Here is a 27,220-nt window from a genome sequence, read left to right as displayed (position 1 = left end):
TCCTTCTGTTCATATTTCATTTTTTTTTAACCCTAGCTTTTTCTCTCTCCCACTGCTCCCCCTTTCTGTTGAAAAGCAATGCAAAACCCGTATAGCAAGTAATCACAAACAAGCAAAACAGATTTCTACATTGGCCATGTCTTATGCATGTCTGTCTAGCCAGCCATCCATCTCTCTCTCTGGTGTGGCCAAAGTGGGAAATTTATTTTAATTGACTGTATATGTCTGTAACAGAGGTTTTGTTTTCTTTTTCAGTTGAAGGGAGGTAAAGAATAACATTTAATTTGAAAAATACAAGTATCCCTGAGAGTGGCTCAAGAATCATATCCACCAGTTTAGTCAGTACTTGGATGCAGTTCGATCCAGGCCAGGGGACTTGAACTCATTTTGGACAGTTAAATACTCTCTTACGGTCTCCTTATTTATCTTAGGTATCAACTCTTTAATTATTTATTTTTGTTTTGTCCAGTTTAAATATCCTTCTGTATGGCAAAGAAGACAGAAGCAAAATAAGAATAGAGCAGCCCTCATCCTAAAAGGTTTGTCCTTAGATTATGAGATCGGGAAGAGCCATTAGGTATCATTTGTTTCAGTCCTCCCATTCTGCAAATAAGGAAACTGAAGATCAAAAAGGTTAAGTAACTTGCTCAAGGTCACACAGCAAGTCAGAGGCTTAAATCTCCCAAGTATCAGTTTTATCATGCTACCCTTAGTTTGGCAAATTCATATTCTCAAACGGGTTGCTTTATAGGAGATAGAAAATGGTGAAAGGAAAGAAATTTGGGTGGTTACAATCACTGCTGAATCACAACAGATGTGCAAAGAATATAAGGTTTTGCATTTAAGCAAAAGGTTCCAGGTGCTTATCCTGTTGTTCCTCTATCTAAAAGTTATGGTTTAGTGGGGAGAAAGAACCTTGAAACCAGTAGGACTCAGTCTCTGTTTCTTTACATATCCATATCCATATCCACATACACATACGCTTGAGAGAGAGAGTACTTGTTCTACACTCTCAGACTTTTACTTATATATAAGGAAGCAGATGGCATGTTTCATCATTAGTCCTTTGACATTGTGGCTGGTTATGATGCTGATAAGAGTTCCTAAGTCTTTCATAATTGTTTTATCTTGACAGTATTGTTGTTATTATTTAAATTGTTCTGGTTCTGTTCAACTCACTCTGCATGTTACTTCATACAAGTCTTCCCAAGTTTTTGCAAAACCATTTCCTTCATCGTTTCTTACAGCACAATAGTGTTCCATCACATATACTATAATTTGTTTAGCTATTTCCCAATTGATAGGCACCCCTCAGTTTCTAGTTCTTTGTCACCACCAAAAGAGGTATGAATATCTTTGTACATCTTTATTCACTTAGGACTACTCCCTTAATCTACCCTCCCTCTAATTCCCCCTTCTCCCTATTCCTTCTTATTTACCTTTTGAGTGAAATGCATTTTTATACCCAATTTTGTGTGTGTGTATTCTTCCCTCCTACAAATAGTATTTGAAAAATTATGTAGAACAGGAGGTGTTACAGCAAATGTTAAATACTTAGCTTTCAAAAAAAGGAAAGAAAATGGAATCTGTACTCCAGCTCAGTGAACCTAACTGCATTTTCTGTTAAAATGAACATCTAGAAAAGGAAGTGGCAATTGAAAACAGACAGCATGGCTTAATTCATGAACAAGTCATGCCAGCATAACCTTGTGTCCTTTTTTGATGGGGAGCCCTGCCCTGGAAGTTCAGGGAAATGCTACAGATGTAATTTATGTAGTTTGCCTCCTTTGTAGCAAAGCTTTGATTAAAGTCTCATGCTATTCTTATGGAAAAAATGTAGAGATGTAAATTTGTTGTTCATCTGTGTCCAACTCTTCATGACCCCGTGGTCCTTCTGACCTGAGGGGCTCATCTTCCAATACTATGTCTTTTAGCATTTTAATATTGTTTGTAGGGTTTTCTAGGTAAAGATATTGGAGTGGTTTGCCATTTCCTTCTCCAGTTAATGTAGACTAGATGATAACAAATTTAGAGTAGTGATTCTTAACCTATGATTTAGAAATTTGTTTTAAAAATATTTGGTAACTGTATTTCCATATAATTTTTCATTTGTAGTCCCATGCATTTTATTTCACTCATTTAAAAGCATTTTGAGAAAGGGCCGATAGCTTCACTAAACTATCAAATGTGGTAGCTGGTTGGGGAGGGGAAGGAAGTATGGTAATGGTGGTGGGTGGTCTATGGCATAAAAAAAGTTAAGAACCCCTATTAAGAGGGATTTGGAATTGATTGAATAGCTGGACTGTAATAATAGCCATTAACAATTTAATGTCAGCTTAGAAGGGAGGTCTCCAGTGGAGTGCCCCAGGGTTGCTCTGTAGCTGTTTAACATATTATTGTATTTGGATACAGGCATAAATGTCATACTCATCGAAGTTGCAGATGACACAAATTGAGGACAGATAGTTAAGGCATTGAATGACAGAATCTAAAAAGATCTTGATAGACTAGAATATTTGGCCAAATCTAATAAAATTTGGGGAAAACTTAAATATTTATACTTATGAATTTGATTTTTCCAACCCAAGTATAAGATGGAGGAAGCATGGGTTAGATGGCAGTTTTTTGTGGGGGGGGTGGAAAATCTGAGTTTTTAGCCTCTAAGCTCAGTATGAGTCAGCATTGTAACATGGCAGCAAGGAAAAGTTAGTGTAAACTTGGCCTGCATTAAGAGAGACATATCCTCCGAAGGCTGTACTTCCTCCAGTGATGCAGATCATAACTCATCTGTGCTCTTTTAACTTAGGAGACTCCTGTCCTGCCCTATAAATTTTTTGAAAGAGGTATACCCAGAATGCTGGGGTGGAGGGGCAGATACATAACATGGATACCAGTAGCACACAAGAGTTTTATTCCCTTTTCTGCCAAATGACTGGACTACCTTTTCTTTCCCTTCATGGTCCATAATATAAAATAATATTTTAGTGTTTTTTTAATTGGAAGTTTCATTTTTCAGTACCTAATTACAGAAACAAATGAGTAGCCTGTTTCATGTTTCTCCTAAGGTAATTTTTAAGTTATTAATTCAGTTTGCTTTTTACATGTAGCCATCACTTGCTCCTGATGCTCTTTGGTTAGTGTCCCTTAAATAGAAAGTTTTCCATTGCTTCATTAAAAAGAATGCTCCTTTGCTATCTTTCAAATGCTCTGTTGGCTTTAGAAAAGGCCCTGAATTTGGGCCCAGGAGAGAAAAGCTAAATCTGGCTCTTGCTGGTGACCTTTCTTTGTGACTTTTCTGACCCTGATTTCTTCATTTATACAATAAGGGAGATGAAGAAGATTATCTTTTACAGTTCTAAAATGCTGGGAGTTGAAATAGAATTGTTTTAACATGACATATAAATTGAGTATTTGGGGATGTGAGAACTGTTTAGGAATTGTGGAGTATGTGATTTAGTTAGTAATGTCAGGCCTATAAAATTGTACTACAAATCTCAGTTTTATGTACACACACACATATAAATGTATTTTCTGAAGTTTTAGAACTTTTCCATTTTGCTTTGTATCCTTAGTAATTGTATTTTACTATTTCTGAAGACCTGTGACTTTATCTGACATAGATCACAGTTGTTCTGCATCTTACCGTTTGTAGATAATAGTAGATAAATAGTAGATGACTTCCTGAGTCATCTAGTGATGGGCTATAAAAAAGTTTCACTTGATCAATCAGCAAACATTTATCTTGTACCAGGCACTGTTGCACTAGCCATTGGATATCCAAAGACTAAACTAAAACAACAAAACCAGCCTTCTGGTAATGAGTTTTCCTGAACGTAACAAAGCTAGAGCATTATTCTGATGTTTCATCATGTGATAGATTTGACCTAACCAGATGCTGTAAGGGAGTTCCATTGGAGCACATGCTGTGGCAAAAATCCTATCAGACTTGAGCCTTTGCATTTGTATTGGGTGCTGGACTTACAAATTAAGTTTGAAGCCACCTAAGTGTGAAGTTGTTGTGTGAGCAAAATACTACAGTTTTAATTACAAATTAAATTAATTATTGATTAATTAAAAATATTAGGACTGCCACCTAAGTTTTGTTGCTTGTTGCAAGGTTCATTTTTCATGAATAACATAATTTATTTAGAATTTTACAAGAATATCTTGTTAGGTTTGGTACTAGTGATTATGAATCTGATTTGAAGCAATAGGAAAAAGAAAACCTTCATTTAAAGTAAAATTAATCATTTTTGTTCCCATGATGAAATGTCCAGTATAATTTTAAGTGATGCAGTTTTTACTGAAGTACATGTTAAGATATTTCTCATCTATTAAGGTTCAAACTGTGTCCTGGGATGAATATATCTTAAAGCTGACATAACTTTTATTTAGTCTCACAGTCTTCCTTGCTTTTAGGTCAAGCAACTTTAGAAACAATGTTTCTAAAGGATCACTTTTATTTTTAATTTTAACAACTTTTGTTTTTGCATGAACTTTGTTTTCAAATCTCCCCCTCCTCTACTTATTAAGCAATCCCTTGTCAAAAAGAATTTTTTAAAAGTTCATGATTAGCCCACAAATCAGCAGAGTCTGACTATGAATGTACTGTTTCATACTTATAGATCTCCAGCTCTGCAAAGAAATGAAGGGAGGTGCATTTTCATATCTCTTCTTTGGGGTCAGGCTTGGTCATTATATTTAGAAAGTTCAGGTTTTGTTGTTCCTGACATTTAATTTCTGCAGTAATTGTTTATGTTGAGTTCCCGATTCTGCTTTATTCTTTATCCAATTCATAAAAGTCTTCCTGTATGTTTATGAATTATTCATATTCCTGTGATGTGGTAATACTCTATTTTCACATCGTACTATTTGTCTAGCTATTCTGATGGTCACCTACTTTGTTTCCAGTTTTTTGCTGCCACGGAAATTGCCGCTATGACTGTGACTATTGGGGTGTATGGGGCCTTTTCTTTTTGTCTTTGAAAGATGATTTTTTTGTTTTTACAGGTACGTGGGCAACCTTTCCCGAGATGTGACAGAAGCTCTAATTCTCCAGCTGTTCAGCCAGATTGGACCATGCAAAAACTGCAAGATGATTATGGATGTAAGGGTATTTTACTTAGTTCTTCTTTTTAAACTAATGATTCCAGAAATTAATAATTCAGGGTTTGTCAATTATTAATGAAGTTTAGTGGGAGGGAGGTGTGTGCATAAATATACCCATGTGTACACATACATATAAATTGAATAGTTGAAGTTAGTCACTGAGCTACACTTCATCTTCAAAAAAACATCTTTTGTTTTACGAAAAAGTTTTTGAGGGAAGTTTTCTATTTCACAGAAAAAGTACGGTAGTTAGGAGAAGTTTTGAGGCATAAGGCATAAGCTTCTTGGTTATATTTGAAGTACCTTTAAATTAATGTAGGGAATCTTGAAATTAAGTGTTAGTAAATTGAAATTAAAACATAATAAATAAACGTCCTTTTTTTAAACTTTTATTGAGGGCTTTTGTTTTCCCAGAGCCATTCCTGGATAGATCTCCCCTAGTTACTTTTTGAGATCTCTTGTAACAAGGACAAGCAGTTAAGCAGAACGCATGACCACATCTGCTAGTATATGAAACGTTTTACATGTGCAATCACCATCTCTGGGGATAATGGACCTAGTTGGTGGTAGAGAGGCTTTTAAAAATGCACATTGAAAAATTCATAATGTGGGAAAAAAAACTTCGATAGAGATTCTTTTTCTTATAATTAAATTTTCTTTTCCCCTTCTTAAAGCTGTCTTAAAAGTCTCTTATTTCTCCTTCTTTCAAGATACCACCCTGAGAGTTTAGTTTAATGGGTACTTATTTCACTTGTTTCCTTCTGTCCCTTTCTATATCCGCTGTTCCTCCTAACCTTTCTCCTGTATTTGTTGTTTTTTAAAAATTAACTTTGGACTCCCAAACATTTGTTGTATATATTTTAAATTTCAAAGCATTAGTGCTCTGTATCTGATTCAGTGCCTGTATTACCCATGTTTGTATACTCAATCAGGCTTAAAAGATTGTTCTACTCTATGAATGTACTGTATTGACCTTAAATCTACCACATATCTGTGGATTGGGGGCTGTGGGTTGGGGTGGGAATCAAGGAATGGTAAAATTAAAAGGGAGATTAAAAAATATTTTTTCCCTACTTTTTTCTTTCTTCCCTCATTCTTCGCATTCCAGATTTTTGCCTTGACTTTAGGTGAACAAGAATTTTAGGTTTTACATGTGGAATGGAAAAGGAAAGATTGCCCTTGATAAACCCACCTGAATACAGGGTTGTTATCTTTTGCTGGACTAATCTTTGAAGATTTTTATAAGTCATGTCTCCCCCTTCCTCTTCCCCTTCCCCCAACCCTAATCCCCAAAGCATGAATTCTCTGAGCATTTCTTGGGAGCAAAGGATTATATGAACATCCTTTCTTTGCTCTAATTTCCAGGTAGACTGCTCAAATGCCTTCTTGTGGTCCAGGCTTAGTAAGTCATATGAGCATTCATTTTCATTTGTATATTCTACTTGTAAGATAACTAGGTACTTTCTGATTTTCCATTTTATTATATAATGTTGCATTTTTTACCTTTATTGTACTACCTTGTATCATTCTGCTCCCTAACAACACAGGTAGAGTTTTTTAAAAAGATATGTTTTATTGCCTTTTGTTTTTACACTACAGTTATTTCCAGATAGACTCCTTATACCACATGAAACCTCATTTGTAGCAACAAATAAAAGAAAAAGGAATTGACACAATTGACATATTCAGTATTTTTTTACATATCTACTAAAAAGAAAGAGATGCTTCCTCATCTCTTTTCCTTGACCAGGATTGGTCATTACTGTTACTTAGTGTTCAACTTCATTTCAGTATTCTTTTCATTAATATTGTAATCACTGTGCATATTAGTCTTTAGGTTCTGTTTAGGATTATATATTTTGAGTTGAAAGAGACCTCTGGAGGTATTTAGTTCAATCCCTCCCACATCCCTCCCCACTTTTTTTTTTTTTTTTTTTCCTAACAGATGAGACCTGAGAGGTTAAATGACTTGCTTAGGGTCACACAGATACCAAAATACCAGAACCTGGACTTGAACTTAGGTTCTTTCAAGTTCAGTGCTCTTTCTACTACCATTTGCAGCTTTTGCCCTTAGTTTAATCAAATAGGTCTTACCCATATTTCTCTGAATTTGTTATATTCATTGTATCTTATGGTTTAGTGATATTACATATATGACAATTTTTTCAGTCATTTCCAATTGATGAGATCCCACTTTGCTTTCAGTTTTTTGCTACCACAAAAATGTGCTGTCATGAATATATTGACCTATAGTGTCTCTTTTTTTCCTCTTTGGGATATATACTCAGTATTAGGATCTCTGGGTCCAAGCATATGGATAGTTTAGTGACTTATTATATAATTCCAAACTGTATTTGAGAATAGTTGGACTAGTTTATAGCTCTACCAACAGTGTATTAGTGTGCCTATGTTTCCATGCCCCTACAACATTAACTACTTCTGAATTTTGCTGGAATGGGGTGTCAGATATGAACCCTCATTTTTTTTATTGTGCAGTTCTTACTATTTATTAATTTGGAACTGTTTCATAAGGTAGTTGTAGTTTGCACTTTTTTTTTTTTTTAACAGTTCTTGTTCATATCCTTTGATCTCTTATTGGAGAAATACTGGTAGAATTTCTACAAATATAACTATTTTAAATTATGCAATATTAAAGATGTCTGTTCTTTGCTTTTTTTTATGAAATAAAACTATTAGTTCTTTCATCATGTCCCCTTTTGTATCAAAATTAGGTTTCCTTAGTGAAGTCTATTTGTTCTAAGACCTCTTCATTTCTTTTGATTCCTTTTCTTATCTGTATTGCTGATTGATGTGCCTGAGTTTATTTGGATATCTGTAGCATTGTTCCACTTTAAATGCTTTAAATCCTTTGAATTTTGGGGGGCATTAGAGTTAGGAGGTGGTTTTAATTTTTTAGAGAGATTATAGAAGGAGAAATCCCATGGATTACAAGGCCAACTTGTATATTGTAGTGTGTACAGATAAAATATTAGGGGTGTTGTTTGTTTTTTATATTTGAAATAACACCTCTTTCATTTAGTAATTAATGACCAAGAAACTTCAGCTGTTCAGGATATAGACATCTATGAGGAAGAAACCAGTAAAATCCTGTGTCAGCCAGAGTAGATGTTAGAAAGCCCATTTTATTTGTGGGAAACTCCTTCCTTCTAATAAGCTTGGTAATCTAATTTCTTAGTTTATGAGGTTCAGGAGACTCTTTGTTAAAGGTTTATCTGCTTCTGCATGTGACAGCTAGAGGACAAAAGCATTAAAAACCTTCAAAAAGAAAGGAATATCTGCATACATAACTCAGTAGGTTACCAAGAAAAAGATTAAGTTGTATTTAGTATAGTCTGTCTTAAGGCAGTATGCTTTTAGAAAGGTTTCCATATGAAACAAATGTCAAAATTTTTAAAAATTTACTTAGTGATAGTAAATAAATGCAGTTTTCCTATATACAGCTTTTTTATATAGTAAATATTTTTTAAGCAGGTTTAAGGAAATGGGTAACATGGAGCTTTAAGAAATTGTTTTTTCTGTGTTTTCTTCAACAGACAGCCGGAAATGATCCTTACTGTTTTGTGGAGTTCTATGAGCACCGTCATGCAGCTGCAGCACTAGCTGCTATGAATGGACGGAAGATAATGGGTAAGGTAAGCTGTCATGACTGAAGGGTGGAGTGGAAATTCAAAAGTTGTTATACAGTATTAAGTGGATGTGACACTTCTAAACTAGCAAAAAAAAAAAGGGGTCAACTGAACTACAAAAGGTAAATTATATTATTCCTCTTAGCTTTTAATATTTAGGGAAGGGGTGGAGTAAAGCTACTTATATTGTAGCCTGTCTTGAAGAAAAGAATAACATCTTATTCATCTTTGCATCCCCCACTGTGCCTCTTTGCACTTAGTAGATTCTCAGTTATTGTTTGTTGAATGAAGGAATTTTAATTAGGTATGGATGAAACCTTATAGGAGAATTGGGTACTAAGGGGAGGTTGGAAACAAGAAGAAAAATGTCTCGTCAGCTAATGTGTAAGGTAAGATTAATCCAGTTACGTGAACAGAGAACAGGATGTAGGAAAAGTATTTCTATTACCTTTTGTTTCTATATTATAGATTAAAACAAAAGCATTAAATGTGTTGACTGTAATCTAGTTAGTATTCTTTTTGTATTCATCATAGACTTGTGCAATTTCCTTTTCTATACACATGATAAACTAAGTTTTGAAACTATCTAGATGAAAATTTATTTAGATATAACTTTCGAAAATATTTTTTTGTAGGAAGTCAAAGTGAATTGGGCAACAACCCCCAGCAGTCAGAAGAAAGATACAAGCAGTAAGTGTATTTTATACTCTTTGATGAATTATTTTTATTGTACACATAGTTTTATTATAAAGCATATAAGCATCATACATGTTTGCAGTAATGTTTTGATCTTTATCCTAAGATATGATTTAATATGTTTGTGTTAATAAATTTAAGAACAAATCTAATCTTTGTCATCAGGTAGTACCGTTGTCAGCACACTGCGTTCACAAGGTAATTGTATCTTCTTAAACATAAAATGAAATATCTCTGAAGGGTATTCACTAACCACCTGAAGCTTTTTTGTTTTTTGGTTTTTTATGGGGAGGGAGGGAAGGGCTGTATTAGGATTGTCTTTGGCAGTATTTCCCCCGTCTTCCCAGCATTGACAGAATGTGACCTGTAGTACTGTATTAGACTGTTTTAGTCTGGTGCTATTTCAGGTACTCTGAATCCCCTAGGGTAGTAGCTGATGCTTTAGAAGTTCTTTATCCAGCTAAAGAAGGGACAAGATACTTTACTTCCTTGAGGTCATCCTTGATGTGTGCTACTCTTTACCCAGATCTTCCAAGTGCTTGAGTTGCTTCTAAAAACTGGGTTTCCCAAATGGCAACCCACACGTGTTGCTTAAGGCCAGCCAAATGGGGATAGCTTAAAAAAATAATTGATTTAAACTTATAACTTAACGTGTCCATTTCTAGAGTGTTGATCAAACTCTTCTGCACGTATTAAGTGTTGTGTATTTTTTTATAACAATGTATTTATAATTAAACTATCTTCAGCTGTGGGAATCTTTATTTCTCTCCAGTGTATTCTTTAATGACTCTGACATAAAGTTGAAGGGATTACTGTTTTCATTCTGTTGCCTTCAGTCTTAGTTCACTTGCACATGGATTCACATAAACTGAATGGTGTAATGGCTGGGCAACCAAAACTGTTGGCTTTTGAGAAAACTGTCAAATACTTTAACCGCAAACTGTTGCAATGCAAGGTATTTCTTTGATTGTTCTTCACAAACTGTGGTTAAACCAAGTGTTATTATGTAGCTAGGTTTTGGTATCTTGTCTTAACTGAAACATTATTTTCCATTTTTTACGATACCACTATTCTCTTTTAATTTTTAAAGCATTATATAGTGGTTAACTGAATAAATGTGAATAATTAACAGTACTATGATAACTGTCATTCGATGTCTTTTTTGCAGAATTTAAATGAACTCATTATATAGTCTTCTGTATTCTAGAATAGTGACTGGATATTACTATAACTAAAATTAAGTTCAACTTAAGTATATTATAATAACTTAAAAAACAGATCCTTGCTGTAGTATCAATGAGGAATTATTTTAAGATTATGATAGGATTTATATGCTTAGATGTAGAGCTGTGTTTTATTTGTAATTGGCTGGAAATTATTTCATATCAGCAATATATTAAATTTGCTTTAAAATTTATTTTTCAAACTTTAAGATTTTATTTTTCTTTTTACCCCACCCCTTTTCCTTCCCCCTTATAAGATCATTTCCATGTCTTTGTTGGTGATCTCAGTCCAGAAATTACAACTGAAGATATAAAAGCAGCTTTTGCACCATTTGGAAGAATATCGTAAGTAACAGATGGCAACTTAAATTTCTTTTACCTAGACACAAGCTTACATAACAACAAATTGAAAATGATCCTTGATTTTTAGACTTAAATTACAACTAATCAGTGCAAAAATATTACTATACATCTAGTAGCAGTGTGCCTTCTTTAAGATATTTATAATTACAAGTCTTTGATTTTCAATTATTTATACATTCTTAAGTAGCATTTTTTTTTAAGGAAACTTGTTGACCATGTTACATTTCACTTTTTAACTGTCTTAAAAGATTAGGTATCTTGTTTGGTATCTGTTAATTTTGTATAGACCAGGTGGAGGCTTTTATTTTGGCATGCATTTTGTGTGAAATATTCATAGAAACAATTAGCACATTTAGGAAAAAAGAGTTGTTTAGTTACAAAACCAAGCTATTTTTACTTTTACAAAAGTATATTAGTATTTCATGAAGCCCCCAAATGCTTGCATTTTGTTATTGATCATCAATTTAAACCTTCATAAAGACAGTTAATCTAGGTAGCAGTCAAGCCAGTACGTCAGTGTTTTGTAAAGTATTTTATTCTAGTGCATTCCCATAGTTTGTGAGTTTTATCAAAATGGTAATTTAGTAAGGATTTTTTTCCCTTTGTTTTATTATAATTCCATTCAGTCTTTATATTTACCTAAAAGTTTTTAAAGGAACTATATTCTAAGTATGATTTTTCTTGATGGAAAAATAATACTCTGGTGATGAGAAATTGAAGATTATTGGAAGTAATTGGTCCTTTAGTGCAAGAGTCAACAAATCTGGCCCACTGTATATTTTTGAGGTTTCCCACAGCTCATGAACCATTCTGTTTTTTACTACTTTTGAGGGAGTGAGAAGCTAGGTTAAAAAGGCAGGCAAGAGATTAAAAGTATATGCTGAAAAACTTAGAGGTGAAATAAGGATTTTATAGTAATTGTAGCATATTTTTAAATTGCCTTAAAATCACATATCTAAAAATTTCCTTTTAAAAGCTAATTTCCTATTGTCAAGTTTGTTCTTTTATTATTTGAGAACTGGTTAGGAAATAAGGTCAAGTTTGAATTCTTTTTGCTTCTCTCAATCTGTTTTAGGGTTTGGAAAAACAGTAGGGCTAACTATGTTTTGCAGTCAGTCTTTACTTTTCTTCTTTCTAATAATTTACTTTGTATATTTCTCTACTCATTTGTCCCTTACATCACAGATATGAATAAGGTGAATGAAATGAACCTTAAATTATTTTGTTTCATTTCTTTTAGTTATTCAGATAAATGTCTAGTAGAGGAAGAAATTAACTTTTGTTGTTGTTAGTGTTTCAATTTTTATGCCTTATAACAAATTATCAGGAGTTAGCTATATTTTAGGGCTAACACAAGAAATAAAATTTTTTTCTCAACTTATTTAAAACATCCAACTTTGTTAGCACATAAAGTAGTTAATATTAAGCTTTTCATTGATTTCTTTATTGGAAATGCTTATAATTTTTGTGTGTATGTTTTTAAAAAATTAGTTTTACCATGATTTTTCTTAAAATTTACATAAAAAGTGATAAAGTGAATCTGACAACTTTTTTTTTTTACACTGTGCAGTGTGCAGATTTCCTAAATTTAGAAAACATTTTTCAGACAGTTGGTAGCATATTGCCTACTCTCCCACCCTTTTTACTGAAAATAAAAATGTTCCTCTTTTTCTTTTGTCAGATTCATTCCTTTTTGAGTGTAGGAATAGTTTTAAATTAGAAAATCAGATAAAGTATAACTTTGGTGTAGTATTTAGTCAAACTACAAAATTGAGTGCATGTGCACAGAAATGTAAAATTAAATGGATTTTTAAATACAAAAAGTGACTGACCATAGTTTTCCCTTTTGATCACCTTTTTTGTCAGCTCGTTGGCTCTAAAAATGGCACACATTTTAATTGGAGTGATAGATAGTAGATCCTTTAATGTAATATAATACATGTCTAGCTTTCTGATACATGTTTTTGTGGTGAGAATAGCCTGTTCTGGTGGTGTGTCATGAGAGAACAAGCGTTGTAGCATACCTGGCTAACTTAAAACAGATTGCTTGAGAAGTACATTCATTCCAGTTTTTTGAGGTATGGAGTTTTAGCTATCATAGCTGGGATTTTACTCAATCTCAAATAATAGGGCTCTGGTTATTTTGCAGAGTATCTCTGAAGAATGTGGACAGAATTGCCCTGGCTAACTACAAGCTACGGTTCACAATGGATAAATGTTGGAGTTCTTATTTATTTTCTGAATTTTATAAAATTTGCTTTTATGTCTTGTAGTTTCCAATCAGTCCTGTATGATTACTGTTTTAAAATGCAGTTTAAAATCTTAGTATAAAATTTTAGTGTGTAATTTAAACTGAAGTGTTTTTAGTGTTTATTTTTCTTCAATAATGCAACCATTTCTGAAAATGTCAATTTCTCAAAATTTACAGCTGCCCACAGTCCAAAAAGGGGGTAACGAATTGACCTGAGAAAATTGAATTCAGTTAACAGGCGACGTATGCCTTTTTAATTCCTATTTTTTCCATTTTTTCTATTTTAACTTTTTTTTACTGAGTAGGTAGATTGTGTTGGTAAATAGCAAGTTATAAATTTGCATGGTTAAAGAGAGCCATTCATCTGATGTGCTAGCGAGCTATAAGTGGCTTATTTAATGTGAATAGCTGCTTTGACCATGCCTAGTGCTTAACATAATGTAAAAAGCATTTTGAACTACTGGGAATCAACTTCTGTAAAATATTTGCATATATTTGAGAAGTTAATGATTTGCATGTTTATACAATTTGTTTAATTTACTGCTACATGAGAAAACATTAAATTTTAAAGTAGAAAAAGCAAAACTTGCTTTGACTATTTTGCTGGTGTGTTAAAAGGGTCACTTTAATGATGAAACATGAAAATAAATTGTGCGTGAAACTCACCTTTTCTTTCTGTAAGAAAAATTTGATTTGCAAAGCTGAAATTCTGATTGCTTCTGATTTTAGAGATGCTCGAGTTGTGAAAGACATGGCAACAGGAAAGTCAAAAGGATATGGCTTTGTTTCCTTCTTCAACAAATGGGTAAGTTCTGATCAAGCTCAGAGTCAGTCTGACAGTTGATAGCCTTAAAAGTTAAGATGGCCTTGCTTGCTTGGTTCAGGTTTTGCTTCTGACATACATTGACTACATAGAGACAAGACTCTTTGTGCTCCCAAGTACATATCATCTAAGGGTATAAAAGTTATCTAATACCTGTCCCTCATTTTTTCCCTTTTACCTTATGATCATTTTCAGCTAATAGCATTTCACCATAAGGTAGCGTGTCTTCACATCTTATTTTTATCATCCATTTATCAAGAGGTATATATCGAATGCCTGCTATGTACAAGGCACCCAAAAAAAAAAAAAAGATTTGTGAGGAGACCTCAGGTAATGAAATTACTGTCTCAGATAAAGTTTATATCTTTTCTCATGGCTTTAATTTGTTCATCCTTGTGTACTTGATTACCACAAGTTGTTGAAAAAAGCTACTAGTAAATTTTGGCTCAAAATAGTTGTATCTCTGTATTTGACAATTTTATATGATTCAATCCAACTAACACATTATACTAGAATTACTGTATGGTTTGTTATCCTTTCATAGCCTTGTTTTTTCCATTTGTTTTCCCAATAGTTTTTGTTTAGGGCTGTATGCTGCTAGACCAGACTCTCTCTAGTTCTTGTGTGTGATTAGTTTTATCTTCTTATTTTGAGATTTTGGAGTTCAGAGAAGAAAATGTCTGTTAATTCTGCTGATATTCCATATGGATAAGAACATTCACTTAGGAAATTAAGTCATTTCCTTGTAATGACTCCTTAAGGTCAAATCTTAGTTATATTATTCTGGGATTTTGTTCATAAAAGGTTGCCCTAAGCACGTTTTTCAACAGCCCTGTGAAGTAGCTAGTGCAAATGTTCTTATCATTTTACAGCAAAGAAAACTTGAGATTCAAGGAAGTTAAAGTATGTTTTGAGTCACACAGCTAATAAGTTTTAAGAGCTAAATTCAAACTCAGGTTGCCTGATTGGGTGCTTTTTCCACTATACCCTGTTACTTATACAGTAAATGTCTTATTTATGTTCCTTTGTTATAGAATACTTTTTACTTTGATTATTTTTAGTGGAAATTTTTTTTTAAGTTACTTGGATATTCCTTTGTTTTTTATACTAAACAAGTTAAACCTTTTTGTTGATGTAATATCATGATGAATATAATGACACCCTCAATGGCTGTTGATGTTTAGGGCTGTATGCTGCTAGACCAGAGTCTTTCTAGTTCTTGTGTATGATTAGTTGTATCTTTTCCTCATTGTCATATCTTGTCACTTACGAGGGGCTGTATGTTAGGGAATATAATAGTTAATAAAAAGTTATTATTTTAAGTCATTATGTTCTAAGTGAGGAACTGGGGCTTTTCAAGTTCATGGAGCTTCAGAGAGCTCTAGCACAGGAATCTTTTCACTTCAGGTTCTAGGCTAGACTTCTTCCCTATGTTTGTGGTTGTCAGAAATGTGACTTATACTTGCCGTAAGGAACTTCTCAGGATTGTAGAAAAGTGCTTTGTAAAATGTAGAGTACTATGTATGTGTGAGCTTTTATTATTATTAAGTATTTATTGAAAGCATCTCTGTTTAAAGATCCTATGTGAATTAGCTCTGTGGTTTCATTTTTATTTTCTTTTGAATATTACTTGCAGTAATTTTTCTTTGTAATTCTGTCCATAGATTTTGGGTAGGCATGGTTATGCCGACCAGTTGAGTTATTACTTAACATCAGCTGAAACATTTTTGTCTTTTATATTTGTTATGGCGAATAGGATGCAGAAAATGCCATACAGCAGATGGGTGGACAGTGGCTTGGAGGAAGACAAATCAGAACTAACTGGGCAACACGAAAACCTCCAGCTCCAAAGAGTACATATGAATGTAAGTGTGTTGAAAAAGAAAAAGAAATGTAGATTGAGGTGGGGGGAAGGGAGAGGAAAATATAGTAGGTTTTAAATGTCATAACTGCTCTTGGAGACTTGCTGCCAAACTAGAAAAACAAATCAAGGCCAGTTTTTAAAAAGTTCTTTTTTATTTATGGTATTTTTATACAAATAGCAGTAATGTGATATTCCTAATTTTAAATCTCTTGCTTAAAAGTGGAGGGAAAATACTGAATAAATACTGAATACTTTTATAAGAATTTTGTGATTGGCAGGGGTGTAGATCAGTGAAAGTGGAATTAATGTAATGCGTGCATTATGTGAATTGATAGTTAAAAATGGAAATTTTTTTCTTAGCATTTCACAGTAATGTTTATGAAATTTAACATCAGAACTTTCTTTTCTCTTCCTTTCCTTCCCCCCTTCTTCCCTCCCCTAGCAAATACCAAACAACTGTCTTATGATGATGTGGTAAATCAGTCCAGTCCAAGCAACTGCACTGTGTACTGTGGGGGCGTTACTTCAGGCCTGACAGGTATATTATCTGACATGGCTCAGATTGATGTTTTATGATTCATTTTGAAACCCAAAGAGGAAAAGTGCAGGATCTTCATAACCTAGATCTCATTTTTGAATTATAGAACAATTAATGCGCCAGACTTTTTCACCATTTGGACAGATAATGGAAATTCGAGTCTTCCCAGACAAAGGATACTCATTTGTACGGTATGTTTTTGTGGGTTTTTTAAAAAAATTATTTCTTTTAACATTTTCAAATAGGTTTTCTGTGAATTTCAAGGTAGGTTCAATATTAAGAAAGCACTTTCTCTAGTCATCCAGGGAAGCTAACCTTTAAGTTGTTCTCTGAAAGGACTTAAGATCATTTAGCCTACATTATTTCATCTGTAGAAAGAATTTTAAAACTTTTTAAATCAAAGAAAGAATCTAAGCCAGGGGTGGTGATGGGTAAGATTATGTTGTAGTTCGTAGAATTTTAGAGCTAAAAGGACCTTAGAAGTAAGTCATTTTACAGATGACTGTAGTGGTCCAGAGGAGTAAAATGACTTGTCCGTTGTCACACCTCACGAGGAGTTTTTTAACCTCAGATCTAAGGACACTAAAGTCTAATCTTCTCTTTACTATAACCAAAGTGTCTTCTGTTCCTGTACAGCAGGGAGCCTGTATGAAAAACATTATCCAGTAAAGTCAAACTTTCAAAAAAGAAAATTTCTTTTTTGAGAGAAAAAGAACTAAGGAATCTTATGTTATTCCTAAAACTCAGGAGTAGGGGTTTGGAAGGTATATCCAATTGGTGCAAATGGTAGTACATGAAACCAATATTGGGAAAGATCTTTGGGCCCATAGTATGTAGCAAGATAATTTTATCTCTTGATAAAGATATATTGAGCCAGGAGAGCTATTTATAAGGAGCACTGACAAAAATCAGGTACTATACAAAATTCTTTTTGGAAATGAGATTTTACCCCAATATTTTTTTCATTCATTTTATTTACTTGGTGGAAAAGTAATTTTGCTTTCTATGTAATATAACAAAATTGATTCACAAATGGTCTAAAAATTTGGTTTCATATAGACAGTTTCACATCATTATGCTAAAATTATTCCTATAGTTAACTTGGAGGGGGTGAAAAGGGAAGTATCAACATCAAGAAAGTTGTACTTGTGTGGGTTTGCCAGTGGAGTTCAGTATGTATTATCTATTTAATGGTCTCTTCTCAGTCCTTATCCTTCTTGACATTTCTAAAGCCTTTGACATTGTTGATCCCCTCTTCCTCCTATATAGTCTGGGTTTTTATGATACTGCTTTCTCTTGTTTCTCTTCCTATCCTCCTGATTGCTTTTTTTTTTCAATCTCTTTTGCTTGCCAAATATTCGCACCATGCTCACTAACTGATGGTGTGCCCTAAAGCTCTGTCCTTGGACTTTTTTCTCTGTGTTCTTTCTCCCTAGGTGATCTTATAAGTTCTTATGGGTTCATTTGTCTCTATTTAGATGGCTTTTACATCTGTATTCGAGCCTTAAATCTCTGTTCCAAGCTCCAGTCTGATAGCTGCCTGTTGTACTGTCCAAACTAGATATCCTGTCAGTATCTTAAACTCAACCTGTTCAAAAGAGAACTCAATTATCCATTATCCTTCTCTTTTCCTCCCCCCCCCACTCCCCTTTGAGGGCCCCACATCCCTCTAGTCACTTCTTTTGCAGTCTTAGTAATTTTCAGCTTCTCGTTCTATCATATATAGCCACTCAGTTTCCAAATCTTGCTGTTTCTGTTTTCACAGTATATTTTATACCAGTCCCCTTCCCTTCAGTCCCTCTTCCACACAGCTTCTAAAATGCTTTGACTAAAGTACAAACCTGACAACGTTATCTCCACTGCTCAGTAAACTAATGATACCCTCTAGATCACATATAAGCTGCTCTTTTTTGGCATTTTGAGCTCATCATAACCTGGCCCCATCCTGTATTTCCAGGGGTCTTACAAGTTATTTCTCTGATATCCAGCCATCTTCCTCATACAAAGTTTTATCTTCCTGCCTCTCTTCTGACTTCTCTGCTCTGGACTGCTTGCTTTCCCTTTGCCCCTTCTTCTTAGAATCCTGAATTTTTTAGGAAGTCTTTTCCAGTCCCCTCAGCTGCTAATATGTCCCCTTTTAAGATTAGCTTGTAACCAATTTGTGTAGGTCTTAAATATTTTGGTGTATGTACATCTTTTCCCTGTTAGAGTGTAAGTTTTTTGAGGACAGACTTTTTTTTGCTTCCAAGATTGGAGCCTTAGTGCATATCTTGAATGATAATAGAGAAAAAGGAGAATGAAGCAATAAAAGAGGAATTGGCTGCTGGCTGACCTAGTGAAAAAATGCCCTGTACTTGGAGTTAAAATTACGTGGCTTCTGCTGCTAGCTTTTAATCTTGCTACTTTGGGATTAATTGCTTATTTTTCTGTAGAGTATCCAGCTAATAAGGATAGCTGTTTCTCTTAAGCATTTTCACTTCCTTTTATGTAGGATTATGTAGGATTTATATATTTGGAGCAAAGTTAATATGAAGCACTTAAGACAATTTTTATATATGGCTTTTCAACATCTGTTGTATTTTTCAGAAAAACTTTAGGAAATTGTGGCTATTTCTAGGCCATTACTATGGTTTGGAAATGGATTGCAGTAGAGATGTTTTAAATTAGTTATTTATCTTGGGTTGGGAACACTTGCTGAGAATAGCATTTTATCTCATTCCTTCAGAAATAACTTAACATGTTGTTTTTAATTGTAAGGTTATGATCATGAGGTTAAAATCAGTAAAAAACAGTGAAAAGTTCTTTTGATTAGAGGTAGGTAAGGGAGAGCAAGTCATATTCCCTGGGCTTCTATTTCATTATCATTAAGATTCCTTTTAACAGAATTATACTATGATTTCAGCCCATTCTGTTTTAGAGGCTTGGGTGTGTTTTGACTGCTTTTTTGGGTTTAAAAACATATTTGGGAATTGTAGCAGTGTTTATCATATTTGCCACTGTTAGACAATTCTCCATGCTTATTTCTTCCTGTTTCCCATTCACAAAGGCCAAAAGAGCACACAGTCCTTTGATAAGTGAAAATCACTCCATAGACTAGATGGTCTCTAAAGTCCCTTCCAACTCTGAATCCTATGGTTGTAAATATGAGATCACTTTGTTTTATTATTATTATTATTATTATTATTATTTTGTTTTTGCTAGGCAGTGGGGTTAAGTGACTTGCCCAGGGTCACACAGCTAGTAAGTGTGAAGTGTCTGAGGTCGGATTTGAACTCAGGTCCTCCTGACTTCAGGGCCAGTGCTCTATCCACTGTGCCACCTAGCTGCCCTGTGATGACTTTAAAGAATCAATAAAGAAATCTTTTTTTGGAGGTGGGGCAGATTGGCTCCTGAATCATTTTTTAGATTTTCTTTGTGGTTAAGAAAATATGTAATTGGTTATTTTTAATATTGTATTTAATAGGTTCAATTCCCATGAGAGTGCTGCACATGCAATTGTTTCAGTTAATGGTACTACAATTGAAGGACATGTTGTGAAATGCTATTGGGGCAAAGAAACTCTTGATATGCTAAATCCAGTTCAACAGGTAAGAGAGTTCTTGATATTGGTATTTAATTTCTGGGCTCATAAGGGTTACTTTAGAATAAATATTTGTTATTAAATCCTTGTTAATAGGCTTCTAGCTAAAATTATAGTGTATAAGGGCTGTTCCTACATGTATTATAGTTCCAGAGTGGTGTTTCATGGATTGCAGTGGTGACATGGTGAATGTGACCTCCTCAATTGACTCATGCTCACACAGTGGATTTAAAAATGCTCCGACAAACATAACAGGGTATTAAATCTTTTTTTAATACTTGATAGATTTATTCACATACTGTGCAGATAACTCACAAGCATGCTTGGGTCAATTTAAACAAAAATTGTTAATATATATTTATTAGGGCCTAAAAGTTGTCCTCCAGATTGCTGTACATTATTCTTCAGTGCAACTAGTGGTTTAAACTTTGCACCATAGCGCTCTCCTCTGAAGAGAAGCTATAGATGGAGCACATAATAAGTAGGAGCTGGAATGTGTCCTGGATTGTGCAAGTATGCAAACCCAAATATAAATATATTTTCTAATTATAAATCAAGGGGTCATTATTTGTTTTTTGAAAAGTCAGTCAGTTGAGTATTTGTTAAATTCCTACTGAGCACTTTAATGTACCAAGGATTCACAGTAGGAGTCCTGTAAATACCATGCTCCCTTCAGCACATGTAAAATATGATTGGATTTATAGCCCTTTCAGAATAACAAGTTATAAAGCATTCTACCTGTAATCTTTAAATCAGTCATCTCTGCTGCTTTTTTAAAAAAATATATCTCCCTATACACACACTCAAGTACATTTCATTATCAATATAATTTATGCTACCACATTTGAAAGAGTCTGCAATTAAGAACACCGAGCAGAAATAACAGCAGTACAACTTCACTTTATTAAGAACCACTTGCCAAATTCTAGTTTGTTCTCAATGTGATAATGGCCCTTATGTATTGTGACTAAATATAGTGGATATAGTTTTTATGTTCAGATTGTTTCTGCTTTGGTAACTTCATATAATACTAACTTGAGTTGTTACAATTTTATTTAAAAGCAGAATCAAATTGGATATCCACAGGCTTATGGTCAGTGGGGCCAGTGGTATGGAAATGCCCAACAAATTGGCCAATACATGCCCAATGGTTGGCAAGTACCTGCATATGGAATGTATGGACAGGCATGGAATCAACAGGGATTTAAGTAAGTATATTTGCTATTTTACTGTTGCTTGAATAGGGGTTATTAGAGAAAATATTCAACATTTAATGGGCATTATGCTGCTTTTACTAAAGCATAGCTACTATGTCAAAGTTATTGGTTTCTCAAATACTTAAGTGTCTGACTTGAAATGTTTGCTTTTAGAATTTTCTTACAAACATTGTTTTATATCTTGTTTCATCAGTTTTGGCAATTCTTAATCATGACATAGGTCATTTTTTAGCAAGCAGAAACTTTGATAAGCCTTAGTGTTATTTTCCTCTCGTCACATAGTAGCCATTCTGGATGCCTTTGCTTCACTGGCAGTTATATTTGTGGGGTTTTTCCCCCTAACAAAAGATGTTCTGGATCCTAGAAGACATAGGAAGCCACTTCTGAAGAGTGTTTATTTTGGGGATGGTATGTGTTTGTATAGGGTAGTGAATCTACTTTGAGAAATTTTTCTATATTCTGTATGTGTGCAACATAAATCCCTTCATGGGCCCTTTCTGTGTAGTGAAATAAATTATGAGATTAGGCTTTCTTGTTTCTGCAGACATAATGGAAGAAAAATAACTTGCGTTTGTAAAGAGAATGCCCTATTTGTTTTTTTTCCTGTTAGGAAAAAAGAATTCTAGGTTTACATATGTAAAGAAATGATCTTTTTCTTCTTTTGTTGAGGAACATAAGAGCATTCTGCCATATATCTGACCATATTGTCAATGTTCTTTATTATTTCAACAAGTTGAAAGATTTTTCTTTTGCCTGGTGTACAAATTATATTCTCTGAGATAAGCTTTTTTTTTTGAGTCTTGTGGTAAAATGTTTAATTATACTATATTAAGAAAGCACCTGTTCAGAATAACTTGTCTTATGATAGAATAATTCCTAATCAAGAATATGTCAAATGATTCAGTATCCAAATTGGGCATATTGGAATGCTTGCTTTAAAATAAAAAACAAAACCTTCCTTTTGCTTTTCACAAGGTTTTAATAGTTCTTTTCACGTGTCCCCCACCCCTTTTTAAGAGCAAGCGAGAACATATTGCTTTCAACTTTTGCATGTAATGTGCTCTTTGACACTAAAGTACCTTTTTAATTAATTGGCTTCTCTCCCTTTCCCTTCCCATGTTTTCTAACCAGTCAGACACCTCCTCCTCCTCCTCCACCACCACCACCACAGACTTCTGCACCATGGATGGGTGCAAATTATGGAGTACAGCCACCTCAAGGGCAGAATGGAAGCATGTTGCCCAATCAAACTGGATATCGTGTGGCAGGTTATGAGACTCAATGAGAAAGGACTACGAAATCTTAACACCAGTGGCTTGAAGCTACAAGGAGTGTAGTAAAGCCTTTGTTTACTTAAAGATTTATCAAATCAGTCAGTGCAAATGTCAGATACAATGTATTTATTTAAAAGAAATTCATTTTTTAATCATGAAATTACTTGTCATCCACATTGTTTTAATAAGAAACAAGATGCTGGATGTCTGCCAATTTTTGCCTTCATTACTGTTTTTGATAATGTTTCTCAGATCCTTGTTTGAAACACAATAAATGCAGGGATTGCTGCCACTTTTTAAAATTAAGAGGCAGAAAATTGCACAATGTCGAACTTTTTTCCACTGAAGTAGTGTGCAGTTCTAGTTTGCATTCCTAATATGATTTAAAATGTGTAATATAAAAAATGTACAAAAAGCCAAAACTGTGCAGAGTCTGAAAGTTCTTTGAAATCTTCAACTTGTGCACAATTCTGTGTTTTAGAAGAACAGGCATTGTCTCAGCTGTCCATCTCCACTTTTGTCCTATCTGTCAGGGTTTTTAAATATAAATTATTAGTTTACATCATTTTGTATCAACATTTTTTCACAAAATTTTGTCTTGCCTTATTAAAGTTCTGTAAATTATAGTTAAATGGGGAAAATGATGTTCAACCTTTTAAAAATTGCAAAACTTTCTCAGATGGATTGATAATTGCATTCATTTTGTGTTTTATATGAGAAGGTGCCTAGAGAATTCCCTGTTAGATTTGTTTTAAAGAATTTTTATCTTCTGTGATAAACTTTGCTGTGTACCAGGAAATATATATATATAAAACCATACTAAAGACAATTACCGAAATGTGATAAATTTCTATGAACCCCCCTATTCATTTCATCTGTCAACTTTTACATTTACATGTATTATTTCACTATCATGTAAAATATTTTAGCAAATTAATATTTTGCACAGTTAGCAAACTTTGTCATTTCCTTATTTAAAGGTATGATACAGAGTTGACATGAGATTTATATTTTACGTTTGCATGTCAGTATCAAATATACACTTTGGTAGTCTTTGAATACAAAGTCATCTGCTCTTATTTTTCAAAAATTAAGACACAGTTGTAAGTAAAAAGAAAAGCTATCAATTTACTGTTTTCTAGTTGTTAGATTTACTCAAGTAGAGTAAGTCACTTAATTTTAATATGTACAACTCTAGCTGTGAAACTATAGAATATCCTTTTATCAGGCATGGGGTATGTGGAGTGCTCCAAAATTTGCCTGAAGGACCAGCTGGGCAAAGCATTTTTTTAAGAAAATGTTCAGAGGCCAAAAAAAACCCCAAAAAAAGAAAAAAAGAGAAAGAAAAAAAAAACCAACCTTATGATATCCTACCTCCTTAACCAGCCTTCAAAGAGGAGAGTCCTCAGTGTAATTTATGATCCTTTTGGTACCTGCTTTTGTGGAGTTCCCAACTCACTCTAACTCATTCTGCATCAGTGTCTCTTTGGGATAACTCCACATATTCAGGGGGTTTTATCTTTGATGGCTTCATTCTAGTTTTTAAAGTTTCTTTTTAGTGCATTTCAAAGTCTTACGTAAGTCATGAGGGATTTTTTTTGTTTCGCTTTTATTTTAAAATGAAGGTCAAGCTTGGTCTCTTCAAACCTCGTCCTCTTCCTTGCTTCACACTAGGAATATTTGAGGTAGTGTGATTCCAGTATACACATAAGATATATGTGTGTGTTAACACACATATGTGTGTACGTATGTATGTATATGTATAGTTGGGGGTATCTTTTTTAAAGACCTTCAAAACTCCTGACGCCTTAGGGACAAGAAAGGCCTAAGGAATTTTAGTTTCTGGCCTATATCTCCAGGTAAGAGCAAATGACTCTTAAGCTGGTCTCTTAAGCCAATAAATTGTAAAACTGGGGGCCAGAAAAGAATGTTCATAAGTGTTTAATTCTCTGGAGATCAATTCTATGCAGCTGTACTAAAAATGTTTCATTGAGTCACTGTGTGTGTTTTTTTAAGTGTTGGTACTTATGGAAGATGCGTAAATTTTTTTAAAAATGGAAACTTTATTTCCATGTTAAGTTTTGCAGATCAGGGCATGCAACCCAAAACAAAATGAAAATGAAATACTCTAAAAAATAAAACCAGGAAACTAATTTTAGATTCCTTGACTTATGTTTCTATTTAGATATTCATTATAGCATTCCAGATTTAAAGAAAAACAGCTTTTACTTCCTGCATATCAAGAATTGCAGGTTGAATTAATTAGGTAGATTGTCGATCTAGAACTAGAAGGAACATGAGAGGCCATCTGGTTTAACCTTCTCTTTTTTATAGATGAGTCAAGTTAGGCCCAGGGAGATTGACTTGGCCAGGTTACCTAGGGTAGTATGCTTCAGAGGTAGGACTTGAACTCAGGTCCTCTGACTCCAGAGCCATTGGATGTAAACAGACATCAGATTTTTCCCATTTATTTTAACTATATAAAGTAAAAATATTACATGCTTGTACTTGATAACATAATACCAAAATGCTCAGCACCTGCTGATGGGAAAGAAGGTGGTCAATGGAATAACTGCTACTGCCTTACATCTTATTGGGAAAAGGTTACTGTTTAACAGAGTCTTGCATTTTAAAACCAACCTTAAACTGGATTTAAGCTTCCCTGTAGAACAAAGGAAATCATTCAGAGGTTCTTATCATAATCTGTCGTATTCATATCAGGTAAGGAAATAAAATGGTCAGGATATAATTTTTAAAAATTTTGCAATATCTGTTGCTATCAGCTAAAAACAATTTACTACTGTAAAGGATTCAAGGTGACAAACTTGGTGGTTTATGAATCCAGTATTCCACACCTAGGCTATTTGGTTATTAAAATCCCTTTATATTTTTACAGATATCTGGGATGTTGTGGGCGCATGTGAGCGTGGATGTGTGCATGTACATTTTCAACAGTACTGTTAAGTCCATTCATATACTTGATGGGACAAAAAGCTTTCAGAAACCACTGTTTGCATTGAGTGTTAAAAACTTCCAAGTAAATGACAGTTATGAAACCCAGATTTATTCTAGTCCCCTGATGTTGGTAGCTTTTCCTTTGCAAAGGGCTGATTCATATGTTGGTTTTCTTCTACTTTTGCCCATGTCCTTGTGTTTTTCCCTTCTTATATGTCAGGTTTTCTACTTCAATTGAAAAGAGAGACTGATTTTGCATAGGAGCTTCAGTGAAAGAAGATAAATCAAATTAACAAGGATTAAGTACTGTAGGGGATACCAAAGAAGTAGGAGACATGGGGCCTGTTCTCAAGGAGTTTATAATCTAGTTAAGTAACAAGATGTATAGAAATGTTACATGGAGCAAGGTAGAAAAATGGGAGTGTTTAAAAATCAGTTTCCGCCATAGCTTATTTGTTTGGATTTAATTAAATCAATGTCTTTTGGCTCTTGTTTTAGAATTTCAGGAATTTAATTCCGGAACAATCAAGTATGTTTTTAAGCCATTAAGGACCTTAATAAAAGTTGCGAATTTGTGCCTCACTTTACAGTTTCGTTGGCTTATTTTCTTTTTGTTATGGAGATCTTGCATATGTGGGAGGTACAGCCAAGTTTGCCACCTACTTTATAGCATGTCATTTGATATTCAATTGTTGGTATACTTTTTTTTGAAAATGACTTTTGTTTGGTTAGAGTGTCACAAATGGTAGTTTCAAAGTTTAGGTTTTGCTGAGGTTGAATAGATGAAGAAAATAGCAAGAATATCTTAAGTTGAAAGCTAAAATTATTCTAATAATGTAAAAGAAAAATTGCTGAAATTACTCATTTCAAAAAGTTTGATAGCATACCATTATTATTAATTTGCTTTAAATTGGAATAATTCTATAGTTGAGATACTTGCCTCTTGGTTCACTGTCTCTTAAAGGCAGCCGTGATTTAAAGTAGATTTTGTATAGGAACTTAGACAATTTGGAGGATTGGCCAATTATAGTTATGTTACTGCTTAGAACTAACCAGCAGCAAACAAGTGGATTTTGCCTTCTGATTCCTGATGTTAGGGTCCTTCCATTTTCCAGTCAGACTCATTTAAGGAGTTTGGAAAGGAGAAAATAAAGTTCCAGGAAAGGAAAGGTGTTCTGTAATCAAATAATGTTAACTGATTTTTTTTTTAATTGTGTGCCTGGTGAATTCTGAAGTTAGTCAAAACTGTCTTGAGTACTGGCAGCGTTTTCTTTTTTCCAGATCTGTATTCAGCATTGTGGGAAATCCCCTCTACTGATGTAGTTTTGCAACTAACCTCTGTAACTTAAAGACCTAAGCTTTTCTAGAGAATTGCCTCACGAATGGAAAAGGTATGATTTGCCCATGGTCATAAAAATAGATTTGTCAGTGGCCACTTATTTGAATCAGGTAAGTGTATGGCTTTCCAAGGAAACTGCTTTGAAACATGATTACACAAACATTCATTTCATTTCTGGTAACTTTTTAAAAAAAATTTGTTGTATTGTCAAGTTTATTCCACAAAAATGGATGATACACGGACAAAGTGACTTCTTGCTATGGTTAAAACGCATTTTAAGACTAGATGAGGGACTTGTACTTGAAGATAACATTTGGATTCCAGATCAAATTCAACTTTGT

At 33.9% G+C, this 27,220-nt stretch overlaps 1 protein-coding gene across 8 annotated transcripts in view; it reads left to right on the top strand.

Moving 5' to 3' along the window:
• The window catches only part of TIA1 (TIA1 cytotoxic granule associated RNA binding protein), a 44,637-nt gene extending 18,515 nt beyond the window's left edge, over positions 1 to 26,122 (top strand). Inside the window, exons 1-13 of one of the 8 annotated variants that reach the window (XM_027865133.1) lie at positions 5,042 to 5,107; positions 6,475 to 6,511; positions 8,664 to 8,762; positions 9,392 to 9,446; positions 9,618 to 9,650; positions 10,933 to 11,020; positions 14,019 to 14,094; positions 15,869 to 15,977; positions 16,419 to 16,514; positions 16,621 to 16,705; positions 19,978 to 20,101; positions 21,157 to 21,302; positions 22,443 to 26,122. In XM_027865133.1, the coding sequence (XP_027720934.1) occupies positions 6,488 to 6,511; positions 8,664 to 8,762; positions 9,392 to 9,446; positions 9,618 to 9,650; positions 10,933 to 11,020; positions 14,019 to 14,094; positions 15,869 to 15,977; positions 16,419 to 16,514; positions 16,621 to 16,705; positions 19,978 to 20,101; positions 21,157 to 21,302; positions 22,443 to 22,596 (1,089 nt within the window). In that variant the 5' untranslated portion in view covers positions 5,042 to 5,107; positions 6,475 to 6,487 and the 3' untranslated portion in view covers positions 22,597 to 26,122. Of the gene's footprint in view, positions 1 to 5,010; positions 5,114 to 6,474; positions 6,512 to 8,663; positions 8,763 to 9,391; positions 9,447 to 9,617; positions 9,651 to 10,932; positions 11,021 to 14,018; positions 14,095 to 15,868; positions 15,978 to 16,418; positions 16,515 to 16,620; positions 16,706 to 19,977; positions 20,102 to 21,156; positions 21,303 to 22,442 lie in introns of those variants that run through there. The other 7 variants (XM_027865128.1, XM_027865127.1, XM_027865126.1 and 4 more) reach the window with 7 other exon arrangements.
• The last annotated feature ends 1,098 nt before the right edge of the window (positions 26,123 to 27,220 follow it).

This window comes from Vombatus ursinus, unplaced genomic scaffold, assembly GCF_900497805.2.
Source record: "Vombatus ursinus unplaced genomic scaffold, bare-nosed wombat genome assembly UNPS02014778.1, whole genome shotgun sequence".
NCBI classification, from domain to species: domain Eukaryota; kingdom Metazoa; phylum Chordata; class Mammalia; order Diprotodontia; family Vombatidae; genus Vombatus; species Vombatus ursinus.
Note: the sequence above shows the minus strand (reverse complement) of the source record. Positions and strands in the feature narration are given on the sequence as shown.